This window comes from Myotis davidii, unplaced genomic scaffold (assembly GCF_000327345.1).
Source record: "Myotis davidii unplaced genomic scaffold, ASM32734v1 scaffold174, whole genome shotgun sequence".
In the NCBI taxonomy this organism is placed as follows: Eukaryota; Metazoa; Chordata; class Mammalia; order Chiroptera; family Vespertilionidae; genus Myotis; species Myotis davidii.
In genome coordinates this window covers 1653579-1669864 of record NW_006289087.1, presented here as the reverse complement: position 1 = coordinate 1669864, position 16286 = coordinate 1653579, and the positions used below count along the sequence as shown (strand labels likewise).

The 16286-nt window shown below is 43.1% G+C and overlaps 1 protein-coding gene across 1 annotated transcript in view; it reads right to left on the bottom strand.

The window, feature by feature from the left end:
• ENAH (enabled homolog (Drosophila)) overlaps positions 1-16286 on the bottom strand; it is an 89966-nt gene that overhangs the window by 36883 nt on the left and 36797 nt on the right. Inside the window, exons 3-4 of the mRNA XM_015562336.1 lie at positions 16252-16280; positions 12858-13035 (exon numbers count right to left, since the gene is read on the bottom strand). Coding sequence (XP_015417822.1) covers positions 12858-13035; positions 16252-16280 — 207 coding nt within the window. The remainder of the gene's footprint in view (positions 1-12857; positions 13036-16251; positions 16281-16286) is intronic.

Sequence of the window (16286 nt, the reverse complement as noted above, 5' to 3'; positions counted from 1 at the left end):
CACTTGTGAATAGGAGAGTGAAGTAAAAACACCCCATAAAGCCTAAATTCACGCCTGAGCCACAAATACCTACACCACAGAATAAAAGGAGGCTGCTGGATCAGAAATCAACCTACGAAAGCAAGGAAGGGCTCCCATCTGCCAGGTGACGTGCACACCGACAAACCCAAGTTCAGCAAAAGCTCCCTCCCAATAGGGCTCATCCCCCAAACTATAGGAACATGGACCTCATTTTCCCCTTAAATTCCAAACTAAAAGGATCGCTCTCAAACAAAATAGTTAAAAATGAAAATGAGCAAACAAACAAACAAAAAAAACCCAAACCTACTCTCGTTTGTAGTGAAAGAAGGGAACCAGGATTCAAGTTTTAAGACCCTAATTCTAAAGAAATCCTCGCTAAAGGATGCCGAACTCAAAAACTCAAATCGCCTACGTGAACCACAGCGAATATCACAACATAAAAAAAATAATACATCAGGAGCTAAGCTGCGTTATCCCCAACACCACAAAACCAGACCGTGGCCCTGAGGGAACGGAAGTGATGGCAAGGTGCGATCAGGATATAGCACAGCTTGGAAAAGGAATGTAAACGTAAGTAACGTTGCTTACCACAGAAAATACATCGCAAATTAGTGCTGTCCTGGGCAGCAGCAACCTTGCTGGGGGCTGCAACAGACAGCTGGGTGTTAGAAGCTCCAACGGACCACGGGGCCATCTGAAGAACTTGACATACGCTAGCAGGCGCTTGGAAAGGTTCAACATGTTTTTTCATAACATCCTTCCTATCCAGACCCTCCTCCTGGAAGCACCATCATTTCATCAACGTTAACTTCTCGAACGTTCACTTTCTAAAAAAAGTGGTGGGTCATCTGATTGGGGGAGAAAGCCTGAGTTGGGGGAGAAAGCCTGGGAGCCACAGTTGGAATGAGGCACTTACAGCTTCATTATTTCCCGAGTTGTACAATCGGAGAGGGCAATCGATTTATGCAGGACAATTATGTTTTTAAAAGTAAATACATGCCGAAACCGGTTTGGCTCAGTGGATAGAGCGTCGACCTGCGGACTGAGGGGTCCCGGGTTCGATTCCGGTCAAGGGCATATACCTCAGTTGCGGGCACATCCCCAGTGGGAGATAGATGTGCAGGAGGAATATATTTTTTTAAAAATAAAATAAAATAAAAGTAAATACAGCTGCGCTACCGGAAGTCAAGATCTCTGGCCATTAGAGTGAATGGCATGGTCTCTACCCTCTCGTTTAGTCTTGCTCATGTAGGAGAATTTGCAGCTGAAAAATAAAAATTTTTTTTTTAGGGGAAATGCTTAAACTTAACACAAGAAATACTCATGTCTACTAGTGGAGAAAAGACCAAAGCCATTTTTAAACAGCCTACAGCAAGTAAAGCGTTCTCTATATGCGGCTATAAAATAAGAATATCTTCATTTGCTTTCCACTTTGGAAAACATCAAAACTATCCATTGTTTTGCCCAGCCACATTTTATTGTTCCTTTTTTCCCCTCAATAGTATATATGTACACATATTTGACAACGTACCATTAAAATGTGTGGCCACATCAAATAGCCTTTTACTCTTTAGGCTAATCTACATTAAAATTTTCCTTAAGCATTAATGAAGTAAATTCTCTTGATGAGACAAAACTCAATGGGAAGAGGTGATCATTTATGAAAAGGGGAAGGGCTTATATAAAATCAAGGTGACATTCAAAATTGAGGTGGAAAAAAACAAGATCAGGTGTTTTTTTTTAGTATTATAATTAGCGACATTCGATAAAGTCCTGTAGCAATTCTTTTCAGCATGGGAAAGACTTTTTTCCATTGTTATTAACCAGAAACAATAAACCGGGTAGAAATAGATCGACTTTAAAAAGTCTACATAAAGGCAAACCAGACAAGTATTTTAGATTTCCTCTAAAACTCTATTCTTCAAATAATATGATTTATACTAAAGTCTGCACAGAATCAGAACTAAACCAGTTTATATTTAAAGAATGCACATCTGAAAATGGTAATGAATCTTAAAATTCAAGATGCTGTAATCACATTTAAAAATTAGATTTAATATAGTCCAATTAAGTATAAATCTTGTCTTAAGACTATTTTTTCAGCAGATATTCTCAAACACAAAGATTGATAAATGTCCCCTTTGCTAGGTCGTTCCAACCACCCAATCTATTATTAAAGTCACATGCACAATATTTACCGTCATGACCAAAAAAGACCACAGGCAGACATAGAAAACGGCTACCACGCTAATGCGACCATCCCAAAGGAGATGAACAATTTACACATTTTTCAATAATTACATTTCAAATGTAAACCTTGAAACACTCTGCCTTACCCCTGTTTGTAAGTGGCTACTCCTACAAAGCCTTGATGAAATAAACGTGCCCAGTCTTCAAGGTTTACCCCTCGGGTCCCTTGAATTCACATTTAATGGGGAGTGGGGAACAGAAGGCAAATAGAAAAACTTACAAGAAAAACCCGAGACAGTATCTCGTCTCTGACAGCAGAGAAATGACCACGGTCCATCAGCGATCATTGTGGCAAAAAAAAAGTCATCTGCCAAGTGTCCCCATGCAGGGAAACCATTGTTACTGCACGAGACAAAACATTTTCAACCCAAAACTCTCAATCTTGTCACCGGTCAAACTATTAGGCACCATCTCCAAGCACCTTCTTCCCAGTGACTTTCCCTTCTTACCATCGCGTCAGAAAAACACTGATCTCCACCCTGATTCGGCTGCTTGAATTCTACTGCAGCTTGCATTTCCCAGAGACACTAAATTATTCATGGCATCATATGCGCGCCGCTCACAGCATTTCCTGCTTCATATCGATGCTACCAGCTCTTCTCGGGCTCAGCCAGGGAGGAGGGTGGACTATGGGAAAGAACATTCCCTGTCCAGACAAGTAAATTCGGCAGCGTGACGATACAGCAGAATTCGTTTCAGCATCGATATTCCATCCATCTCACATTTCGCCGAGAAAGGGCATTTTTCCCCTTTACGTGAGGCCTATTAAAATAGGCTTCGGGCCAAGATGAATTAGGATGGGCCCTCAAGAAAAACACGAACTGAGGATCGTGTATCCAAAAAGCAACGTTTGCTATGTATTGAGACGTAAGGAGAAGAAAAATGGCCATCGCCACCAGCGACGCTCCCCTTACAATAGTTGTGTGCTGGTGGTTCACTTATTTCTTTTCTTTTTTAATATATTTTATTGATTTTTTTACAGAGAAGAGGGGACAGGAATAGAGAGTTAGAAACATCGATGAGAGAGAAGCATCGATCAGCTGCCTCCTGCACACCCCCTCCTGGGGATGTGCCGGCAAACAAGGTACCTGCCCTTGACCGGAATCGAACCTGGGATCCTTCAGTCCGCAGGCGGACGCTCTATCCACTGAGCCAAACCGGTTACGGCTCCCCCTGCCTTTTAACATTCTTTACCATCACGTGTTTTGCACGAGCAGGGAAATGCAGAAACTGGGGTGACATACGAGTAGCAGGAAGTGACAGGCTGTTGCGACGTGACCAGCATCACTCTATTCTATCGCTACCTATCATCACCACACTAGACCCTCAGCATTCATGTTTCAAACCACCAGAGGTTCCCACTGTTCGCGGTCAGTCCCCAGGCCATTCGTGGCGGGGAGAGGAGCCATCTCAGCATCTATTCCGAGGATTAAGCGAGGCAGCGTTGGCTCAAAGCTGGCTCTCTTCCCATCTGCACTTGGGAAAGCTGGCCTGCTCACGCACAAAAGCAGCATCCAAATTAGCAACGTCCGCACTTCTGGCTCCCAGCAAGGCCCCGGGTATGACCTTCATGGCTGCAAGGTCCTAGGAGAGGCACTTTTGGGAGGGAACGGAAGCAGATGTGTTGGTGTTGGTTCTAAGGTGTCTAGAGTCACCTGGAGGGAGACACTGCAGTGGTATGGCTGCCTCCATTAAAAAAAAAAGTCAGGGATTATCGGCATGGAAAGTGGCACAGTCACTGAGAAAACACAGGACTGGGGATCCTCAAAAATATGAAGAGAAAACGACCATAGGATCTAGCCGTCTTACTTCCGGCTGTATATCCAAAGGAAAGAAAAACAGAATCTCAGAGATATCCGCGCTCCCGCGTTATTCCCAATAGTCAAGGTATGGAAACACCCTAAGTGTCCATCAACAGATGGATGAAGAAGATATACATACCAGACATATGTGTGTGTGTGTGTGTGTGTGAATACACACACATATGTGTGTGTGCGTGGGCACATTATTTGTTTTGTATCTGCATCCTAAGTTTAAATACGTAGTTTTCAATATTTTTTAATGTTTTGTGTTTTTCATAAAATTCACATTAATTTTTGCTTCGTGTTTTTCAGACAAACTTCTGAAGATATTGGGTAAATTTTCTCTTATATCCCTTTACTCTGCAGGCTCCATCCCCAGGGGGGGACATGCAGGAGGCAGCTAATCAATGATTCTCTCGCATCATTGATGTTTCTATCTCTCTCTCCCTCTCTGAAATCAGTATTTTTTAAAAAAAAAAAATTGAGTTATCAGCTGTTAAAATGTGTAAGCATTTGGGGGGGGGGGAATACCATGTATACTGTATTACGTATAAAGATACCATATATTACGTATAAAGATACCATATATATTATATATCTATTTATATTTATATTCATATATGTGTGTATATATGGATGTGTGTGTGTGTGTATATACACCCATATACACCCATATACACACACACACACACACACACACATATACACATGTATTTATGTATGTGTGTATATCCTCAGTCCTTATATAAACTCTCTGGCAGAGATAGAAAGTAAATTAGTGGTTGCCAGGAGGTGAGAAGTACGGAGGAATTGGGAGAGGGTCAGGGTATGGGGTGGTGATAACGGCTTAAGGGCACAGGCCTGATGAAAATGTTCAGAAAGTGATAGCAGCTAACGGCGCACCCCTGTGAGACACTGAAAACCACTGAGGTGTACCCTGAATGGGTGAACCGCATGGCACATGCAGAAAAGCTCAATTAAAAAACAAAAGTGCTGTGTTCTTCCTCCGAGAAGTGATTACAACACCAAGTTGAAAGGTACCTCCATGCCCTTCACTGTCCCATTCCAGAGAATCTTAAAAGGAACAGACTCTGGTGGTGGGACTTGAGGCGGTGTTTCTGTTCCTTTCTGCCTTCCTGCACCGCTTCCATTTTTAGCACAAGCACCACCAGGAACACCAAGCTTCCCTCCCCTCGGAGAAGACAACACTGCGCTGGGAACAGGAGTTCTGGTCAGGCGAGCTCTGACGGGCTCCAGTTTCCGACGAGAGAACTGAATGTGAACAACGAAGGGAGCGACTCGCTGATCGGACCAACGTGACCGTGACCGTGACCGTGACCGAGCGCCCGCGAGGACAGCAGGGCCGGGACCTGGTGCCCTTCCAAAGGCCGGCCGGAGCGCGTTTCACCAGGAATGGGCACCAGAGGCCCTGCGGAGGCCGGGCTCTGAATGCACAGCCATTCAGGCCGGTTCGGGGAAAACCAGCGCCGTCCCGGTTAAACCAGGACAGCGGCCGCCTCTCCATGGGAACCCTGGCGCCTGGCCCTTCTCCCTCTCACTGCACGGGAGCCCAGGCACTTCATCGGCCAAACCCAGAAGCAGCTTCTGTCTGAAAGGACGATGCCCACATTTACTTTGTGAAATTAAAAATATATAGCATTTTATAATACAATCGTTTTTTTAAAGAAATTAATTCTTCTGCCCTTGCTCAGTGGATAGAACATAGGACTGAGGACTGAAGGGTCCCGGGTTCAATTCTGGTCAAGGGCACATGCCCGGGTTGCGGGCTTGATCCCCAGTAGGGGGTGTGCAGAAGGCAGCCGATCCATGATTCTCTCTCATCATTCATGTTTCTATCTCTCCCTCTCCCTTCCTCTCTGAAATCAATAAAAATATTTATTTTTCTAAAAAAAGTTATCTGAAATTTTAACTGTTTAACATCCAGCAAATGCTTCTCTAATTTATGGGCAACAAATATGATTAAGATTCAGGGATACAAGTAGTTATATACAAATTATTATTCTCATGCAGAAAAATATGGAAGTAACCGTGGGGTGACATCCTCAGGTCAATGCAGCCCCCTTAGTTCAATTGCAAGCTTGCTGTGATATAAGCCTGACGAGAACTGAAGTCACCAGGCAAGACTATCAGACAATCCTATATAATAAAAAGGTAATATGCAAATTGACCAAACTGCGGGACGACCGGTCGCTATGATGCGCAATGACCACCGGGGGCAGACGCTCAATGCAGCAACTGCCCCCAGCCTGCAGGCCCTGATTGCCCGATGGAGGCCTGCCAGCCAACCTCTCGGTTCCTTCCCCTCGCCGGCGGGCTCCGGTTGCCCGATGGCGAGCGGGGAACCTGGGTGGGTGGTGGCAGGTGGGAGGGGCGAGCTGCCAGCAGCTGGGGAAAATAGCCCTGATCGCAGGCCAGGCCTAGGGACCGTACCCGTGCACGAATTTCGTGTGCTGGGCCCCTAGTACATTATAAGATACTCAACTGCCAGAGAAGCAGAGAAACAAACAAGAATGAGAGTCAGAAAATGCCCCCAGCCTGCAGGCCCTGATTGCCCGATGGAGGCCTGCCAGCCAACCTCTCGGTTCCTTCCCCTCGCCGGCGGGCTCCGGTTGCCCGATGGCGAGCGGGGAACCTGGGTAGGTGGTGGCAGGTGGGAGGGGCGAGCTGCCGGCAGCTGGGGAAAATAGCCCTGATCGCAGGCCAGGCCTAGGGACCGTACCCGTGCACGAATTTCGTGTGCTGGGCCCCTAGTACATTATAAGATACTCAACTGCCAGAGAAGCAGAGAAACAAACAAGAATGAGAGTCAGAAAACCTTTTATTCTATTCTCTTAACTAACCCCCTTGGACTCAATAGTAGGAGTGAGCCGGTCCAAAGAAACTAGACTTATCATTCAGAGCTGTTCTTTCTCAAATAATCAAGGACATCTAAATACTCATGTTCATGTCAGGTACGGGGACTACTTAAACTTTCTTATCAGTATCTTGGCACAATCACAGGATCCAAAATTCCCTAAAATGTCAACATAGTTAATTAGAACTTCTGAATGACTTTCGATGAGTTTCTCTTTACCAAGAGCTCGTAAGTTTTAGTCCCAAACATAGAAGCTTAATATGTGCATTAGTAAGTACAACCCTATCCCAGGAATTTATAAATGAGGAAGGCTCTGGAGGAGGCAAGTATGAGTATGAAGCATCCACAAAAAAACTGTCCCACAACCCCCAAAGATCTGTTTCAAAAATGTTACTTTCCCAGTAAGATTTGTTGATTTAGGAAAGCTCAAGGTGAAAGACACGATCCAAGGTTATCTTTGGGATCTTTCTGGGATCCAATGTCACATGATTTTATTATTAGACTAGAGGCCCGGTGCACAAAATTCATGCACTTGGTAGGGGAGGGTGTCCCTCAGCCTGGCCTGCGCCCTCTCACAGTCCAGGAGCCCCGTGAATGGATCGCCCCAAAGAGGTAGACCCTGCCCACCCGCCACAGCCCGTTGGTTGGTGGCCTGGGCCTCCCTCTGCAGGGCAATCATGGGGTGATGTCCGGGCCCCCGACCAATCACAGCGCACCCGCCTTGGCTGGCCTGGCGCCAGTGCGTGTCATAGTGTGCTCATCCGGACAGTCATTCTGCTGTTCAGTCGATTTGCATATTATGCTTTTATTATTATCGATACGATTTCTGTATAAAAAGTATTAATGAAGTACCCCAATGTGCAATGTCTAGAATCAAATCTGTTATATGTCTTCCCCACTACATCTCACTGAAATATGGAGAAAGATGAACGGTAAAACCAGATCTGGGTACAAATGCCAGTTATGGCCCTGTCTAGCGGGGGGCCTTGGGGCAAGCCCGGACCTTCCGTAAGCCCTGACTCACATCTCTACGACAAAGACAACACCACCAACCTTGTATTAAAGGTGATCAGTAATCGAGGTGCTCAATCAGGATCTGGCACACACACACAGCGGGCACCCGGAAACAGGTCATTCCTGCCTCACATTCCTGACTCAATCTGCTTTCATGACTAAAGGTGAACACAGGTAGAAGGCCCAGAACTCTGGCTGGGCAGGCAGAGAGGCACTAAATAAAAGGCTGTCATGCCCCCTTCTCTGTTCCTCTCCTCTTCAGACGGCATCACTTCAGGCCTCATCTTTCTCACCGAGATCACCACCCCGGCATCTGAATCTGGTCTCCATGCTTGTAACCACATACCAACCCGTTACATCTGGTCTGAGGCACCAGCCCAATGAATCACATCACATGACCGTCCCCCCGACCACGTAACATGCGCGCTCCTCGGCAAGAACACAAGGTCCTTCCCAAACTTTCCAGCCTTAACTCTTAGGGCGCCCCCCCCCAACCTGCCCATCCATATTCTCATGCCCACGCCCTACACAGTCCATCTGCTGCTTCCCAGCTGCTCCTCGCTCTCATGCCACCAAGCCTACCCAGAATGTTCTGGGGGCCTACTCATTCTTCAAGACGCAGCTCAAGCGTCCTCTCCCCTTCAGAGATCTCCTTAACCCTCTCACTTTCTTCAGTTCCAGAGGCCTCTCTGCCCCCTTCCCAGCACCTCACAAAACATATTCTAATGTTGCTCCTGCCCAACTGTGAAATCCTGGAAGGGAGGGAATAGGCCGTAGCATGTCAGTATGACGCCCAGCGCCACGGGGCGGTATCTATGCTCAAAACATGTGTGATGGTTTTTGTGCTATAACCTTCATACGGCTCTCGTGACTCACGGCATTCTGGAAAATAGAAGTGTCACTACCAACGTAGTGGAATCTCCGTATTTATGTGTATTTATAAAACCTAAAGAAAATTTCGAACACGCGGATATCTGTGAGTATGTTCTCACTTTCGGTAGATTTGTGGGTGTTTTTTTTTAAAATTCTAGCAGAAGCAGTGTTACCACTGGCAAAATATTAAGATGTCCTTCTTACAAAGGTATGCTTAAGCTTAGCTGAGTAGAACACAGCAGAATAATCGTACTGGCTAGGCGTGATTTTTCTTTTAAAAAATGAATTTAAAAAAAAATCATTTCCTGTTTTCAAATGACTCCCAACTTTTCCAAAATGGAACGTTGTGCAAACTGACCTCTACCAATCATCGCCAGGACTGACTTTATATTCCATATAACCCATAACTGTTAGCTGCGAAACCGCTAGACATGTACTTGCTAAATAATATAGCAATCCCAAATATCAGTCTGAATAAAGCGTTTTGAACACACTTGTTTAAAATCTAGCCCATCCACCCATTAGGCAACGGAAACAGATAAACTGTAGCATTTGGTATAAAAGAAAGAACACTACTTCAACTCTTTTTAAAAAAACAAAAAGGGTACAACATGTGATTTTTGTTTCTTAAATCCCAAATATAACTCACTGTCTTGAGAACCTCCTGTACTTTCCTGTATATTAAATAATTGCACACCGAGTTAAAAAAAACAAAAGTCAAAGAAAACATGCCTGCCACCCACCCTTTTCCTGAGAAACAGACATGGTAAACACGTATAGAACACCTCGCAAAGGTCAGTGTGATGAGCCCCAAAGGAAGCTACTTTTTTAAATTAATTTAAAGAATGTGTTTGCGGATTTAAAGGATTTAGGGAGCAAGGGAGCGAGGAAGAGAGAATTGCGTAATTATTGGTTTTGGTAAAAAAAAGATAGGTTAGTGGCGATCAAATCCTGCTCCGGGGACCACACACGTGCCTCAGCGGCCATGGACTCCCAACCCCCCACATTAACTAGGGAAGCTCCCCGTTTTGTTTTTTTGTCTGTTTATGCACCAAACTTCTGAAAACATTATTTGAACAAAAGTGTCCGTGACTTTAAAAAAAGTCTGAACATCACTAAGAAAGACTAACCAACATTAAGTGGGTGATACGGACATTAACACCCAATAAAACAATAAACAGAAGCATTCAATATGAAAAAAAAAGGGTTTCAGAAAGTGGTAAAACATTAAGAAGCAGGAAAGACTGATATCTGTAGTTGCTTTATCGTGATGCATAAATGTTTCTTTTCCCCTGGGCAGCCCTCAGGGCATCACTTCCTCAAAGCCTCTCCCAACCACCCGCCAGCCCGGGTAGGCCCTCCCCTGTGGGGCACTCACACGGCTGCTCGAACCGTGTCTCCCTCTCATCCCACCTGGACTTGCTTGGTTTTTAACTGATCCCCTCACTGGGAGCTGCGTGGCTTCAGTGACCTCTAGCCCAGCTCTGTGAATGGCATCTTCATTCCCCAGTTGCCCAAGCCTGAAGCCCACTGTCTCACCCTCACCTCCACATCCGCTAGTTGTTAAGACTCCTCCGTCTGCCCTAGCTGTTTTGGCTCAGTGGATATAGAGCATCAGCCTGCGGAGTGAAGGGTCCCGGGTTCGATTCCGGTCAAGGGCCCATGCCAGGGCTGTGGGCTTGATCCCCTGTAGGTGCATGGACGAGGCAGCCGATCAATGATTCTCTCTCATCATTGATGTTTCTATCTCTCTCTCCCTCTCCCTTCCTCACTGAAATCAATACAAGTATTTTTTTAAAAAAATCAGAAATTAGCGTTTATCTACAGTAATTTATGAAACACCTGGGACCCCTCAGTCCACAGGCCGACGCTCAACTGGTTTCGGCTGTCTACAGTAATTTATGAAACGTCATTTTCTAAATAGATCAGACTATGACAAACACCCACCATACGCATTGTTTTCTCTGATGCAAAAGCTATAAATACAAAAGTCTCTTTGCCAATAACTTGTGCCATGATGCAAGGAGATGACAGGATGGACCAACTTCTTCACCTTCTCCTCTCTCTGTTCCCTCAGTCCACAGTATTACAGGTTGAGGTGGTGACAGAGCAGAGAATAGCAGCTCAAAATAATCTAAGAAGAACCTAGCACATTTTTTGCCTTTTCAAAATGCTTGTGTAGCCAGTAACATGATGGGTGATTTTCCCATTTGCCAAACACTCTATAATGCGGAAATTACAGAGAATGTAATTGAGTCTCTCCCCATGAAGACTCATTAATTTCAAAATATCAAGAGCAGGAGAAAAAAAAACATTAATTAGCGCTTGCATTTTGAAAGCGAACTGTATTACTACATACTGATAAAAACAATTCTTCTCATTTGGTTCAAAAAAAAAAAAAATACCAAACCCGATGACTAAACAACAATTTTAACTACTTTAAATTAGCAACGTTTAGCTCCTAATAGTAGTAAATACTCTTTTTGAAGGTTTAGAAATTAAAATGCTAGTTTGTTCCAAACATGGGGAAGCCTGTATGATTGTATGGATGACAGTTTAGGCAGTCATCCTTTAGTTATTTTACTATGCAGTTAAGATATTAAGAACCACAATTTCAGTTTCTTTCCTTTGATAAAACTATGGTGACAGAAAAGCAATTCTACAACAGAAGGCTAATACAATATTGATGCCTGCATACGGTGACTTCCGATCACCTACACGCAAGACTGCATCCATGCAGACTTTTCTATGCTATTTTCTCAACTTACAGACAAACCAGGAGAAGTTCCAATCATTTCTTTTCTCAAAATAGATAACATGAGAGCTGCGTACAAATTATTCATAGAGATATTAATTTCCTGAATTAATAAATAAATCATCTATAGGCATTAATACATGACTTCCTGCAAGATTCCAAAAATGTCTCCTTGCACCGAAATTCACACTGGAAATAAACTAACAAGTGGGCTAGAAGTTTCGATCCTTTTTACAATGAGGGAAGGAATAAGTCAAATTTAATGTGTCTGTATTAGGTTTCAAAATTCTCTACCTTCAACAAAATATCACATCTTAATCTGACTATCGAAGTCATTCCCTTAAAATACATAAATGTGGTTCATAGAATATTTATGTCATATGGGTCACTATAAAATACACAGTGCAGGCAAGAGTAATCACAATTGTATTGTTTTATGTATAGCATTTGTTTGCTGATCATAAAAGCTATCTCCCCAAAGAGAACAAATACACTGGTGATTTTCTTTAAACAAAAATAGAGCTCATCTCTGACACATACAGTATTAAATCCTAGAGGGTGTGTGTGTGTGTGTGTGTGTGTAAGTTAATTATTTCAACAAATACATTGGTGTATTTCTTTTCCTGTTCTTTAAACAAAAATAGAGCTCATCTCTGATACATATACAGTATTAAATCCTAGAGTTGTTTTGTGTGTGTGTGTGTGTTTCAGTTAATTATTTCTACATAGCTATCTAACCACCATGCAGTCAGGGGAGATGCAGTTCACAGCTAAAACCACCCGAGGGCACTCCTAAAACTGTGAAACAACTTTTAGAACCAAACGTTTAATGACCAGGATGCAGGAGACCTGGTCCTACTTGAGGTTCAAGGCCTCAGGCGTGGCTTAAAAAACATGCTTCGGAATCCACGTGTGTCTTTTTAAAACCTGAGATGAAAATTAACGTGAATCCTGTTGATCTCCTGCACATTCTCTGGGCCTCCTGTCCTTGCAAGGAAAGTTGAGGTTCTACAGCAGGAGGAACAGAACTAGGGGGCTTCCAATGAAAGCATTTAAAAATGACTAATGAACCAATCTCATAGGACTCTCCTTCCAGAACCCATATTCACATCAGCCAATAAAAAGCTCACATTGCTGCCAAGAATAACAGAAATTCAAGAATAACTTCCCATACACAGATGATTGAAAAGCTGGTCAGAAAAGGTCTGTTTTAAGTGACAAGACGGCACTTCAGTTCAGGAAAACCAGCCAACCGCAGGCTCCTTACCTGTTTCCTGTGAATTCAACACTTCTAAGGCATGCATCATGGCACTTGCAAAGACATTGGCATCCTCTTTGCTGCCAAAGTTGAGACCGTACACCTGTCTAGCATCTCGCCATTGGTGGAAGGTCTGTGTAGCTTGATTGTACTTCAACCCTTTAGGAATGGCACAATTGATCACCACCTAAAAGACAGTAATTCTTTTTATAAAGTCAAGCAAATAAATGGCAAAATCGACAAAGTCAACAAATCCTGATTGAAAAGGTATTCATTCATTCATCCTTAGCCCTCCCGCCACTGCGCTCGCCAGCCATGAGCCAGGCTTGTGGCTGAGCGGCGCTCCCCCTGTGGGAGCACACTGACCACCAGGGGGCAGCTCCTGCGTTGAGTGTCTGCCCCCTGGTGGTCAGGGCGCATCATAGCAACCAGTGGTTCTGCCATTCGGTCGATTTGCATATTAGCCTTTTATTATATAGGCTTTTCATTCTCCATATATTTTAAACCCCATAAAGCACTATTTTCAGTTTTATAGAGTCAATGATCGATTAAGATCAACACTTAGGCTTTTCAGTCCTGTGCCCTCTTCAAGCTTCTGTTGGGACCATTTTTGATCTTGAAGAATGTCTTCCCAGTGAGATCTGGCGAGGAAGCCTCTCCATTTTGGTCTGCCAGAAAATATCTTTATTTCACATTCATTTTTTTGAAGAATATCTGTATTAGGTACGGAATGTTACGTGGTCACTCACTTCCCTACAGTCATTTGAAGTTCACGGCCACCCAGCTCTTGATTCTATTGAGAAGTCAGCTGACAGCTTATTGTTGCTACTTTAACGGTATCTGATTTTCAAGGACTGCTCAAGAGTTTCACCTTGTATTTAGTTTACAATGATTTTAACACAATGGGTTTCTATAGGGTTTTCCTGGTAGTGATGTCATCCCTGTTGAAAATTCTTGTTTACTCTCTCTTCAGTTATTGTTCTGCCCCAGTCTCCCCTCTCCTCTGGGACTGTGATTACACATACTCTGCTCACTTTTCTCACTGTATTCCCTTATGTCTCCCCTAAGCGCTTTGTGTATTACCTATTTCTCTCTGATTATCTTAGCTCCAGTCTGAGTTGTTTTTTCTTACCTCTATTTCAGTTTACTAATTCTTTTTAGCTATTTCTAATTGGTTGTAAAAACAAAACAAAACCGTCTCTGAGTTGTTAACAGCAGTTATTTTCTGTTTCGATTCTTTTTTAAGAAAATCTTTATTGTTGAAAGTATTACATGTCCCCTTCGTTCCCCTTGGATCCCTTCTAACCCGCCCCTGCACTCCTCCCCGCCCCCTCGTCGTCCCCCCGCCCCCATCCCAGGCCTTAAATTTCCATTTTGTTCTTTTTTCAAGTATCCAGTTCTCTGCTGAAATTCTCAACCTGTCTTATATTTCCTTGAATGTATTAAGCATAGTTATTTTAAAGTCACTTCCTGATAGTTCCATTAGCTGGATTCCCAGGGGTCTGTCCTACTGCTGTTTCTTTCCCGTCTCCTCGTATGCCTGGGTATTCTGATTAAGTGCCAGACCCTGCATATGGACAATTTTAAGGAAATGTTGATGCCTACGACGATGTTATATATCCCCCCACCCCCAGGAAAAATGTACATTGGCTTCTGGCAAACAGCTAGGGAAACTAACAGTCTTACGTCACCTTAATCCAAAAGTAGCTGAAATGATTGAGGCTGAGCTATGAGGGTCAGTCTACTTCTGAGTCAAACTTCTTCTTCCCAACATATGGGAGGGACTTCTGGGTCCCAAACCATGGCCTGTGAGACTACCCACACACCCTCCCTCATTCGCAGGGCCTGACTTCCATGTTTGCTCTACCAGCCCCATGTAACAAAGGTACCCTGGAATGAGAGAAAACCAATTTTTATTAGATATAGGCATAGGTACACATCATTATGTTACTTTAAATATTTTTATAAAATTTTCTTTTCTTTTATAGACTGATCTTGCATCTTAATAATAGAGGCAACCTTGCTGAACAGTCGTATTAGTTGTAATATTTTATCTCTGTAGATACTGGGATTTTTTATGTAGAGAATGATATCATCAGTGAATAAAATCAGCTCTACTACTTCCTTTACACTATTCCTAGCTTAAATTTCTTCATCTTTATAGCACCAGGTTACCTCCTCTGCGATGCTAAATGAATGAAACGATGAAAGTTGAAGTCCTCAACTTATTCCTGAGTTTAGTGGAAATCCTAAAACTGTACTGTCCCGTGAGATGTTTGCCATATGTTTACGTTAGTCACCCTCATCAGCTTAAGAAAATTCATTTTTATGCCAAACGTGCTGAGAAATATTACCTTTGGGTTTTAACTTTATCACAGGCTTTTCCTGAATCTCGTTTCTATTAGGTGTTCTCCCGGTATGTTACATTATTAGTTATCGAATGTTAAACTAGCCTTACATTACTGCTGAATTTGGGATGCTAATACCTTCCTGAGGACTTTTTATATAACATTTTAGGTAAATTATTCACTATTGATATATTTTATGATGGCAGATCTATTAAATTTTTCTACTTTTCTGCCAGTTTTGGTCAGTAATACTTTCCTACAAAATGGCCCACTTACCGGCATAAAGCTGTTTAAAATATCTTACAGTAACTTATTTTCGTAGTATACCGATAGCTACATCTCTTTTCCAATCCTAATATAACTTTTTTTTTCCCTGCTTGATTCTGCCAATTTTTCTATTCAGTAGGGCAGCTTTTGTGTTAACAAGTTCTATTTATTTTTAGTATTTCCTTCTGCTCCCTTCTTAAGCTCATTATATGTCATTAAGAGTAGCCCATCTAAAGACAGCTTAGATGTCCCACAGGTTTCTATATATAATCTCTTGTCACTCTGGTCTAAGCACTTTCTTTCTAAACATTTTCTCATCTTCATAATGCTTCCATATCAGTGTCATGAATTATTTAGAAGTGTATTTAAATTTCCAAACATTTTTAAAAACACTCTATTTGTCAAAAACTATAAAGTCACCGGATAGCTTACTTCTCTTTTGGATAAAAAAAAATCTCCATGCTTTCATTTGGAAATTGCTTGACTTGTGCAGACGTCTTTAGAATTATTTTTAAACTAGAAGCCCAGCGCGCGAAATCACGCAGCCCCGCCCACCCATGCCGGTCTTTGGGCGTTACGGCGTTACGGCCACAGGCCTTTTATAATAGAGATATGCATTTCCTCTGTGGGCCGACATTGAGATACTGTTAGGGCTGTTCTTCAGGACGACCTATGCTTTCCCCATCGGGACTATTTGGACTACGGTTTCAATCCCCTGCTTTATTTTCGCAAAACAGCAAGTCCTTCCGTAACACAGGACGGCTTGAAGAACTGAATCCGACCAGTACCTGATGGTCCTGAATCTTCCTGCCCACCACTCGGA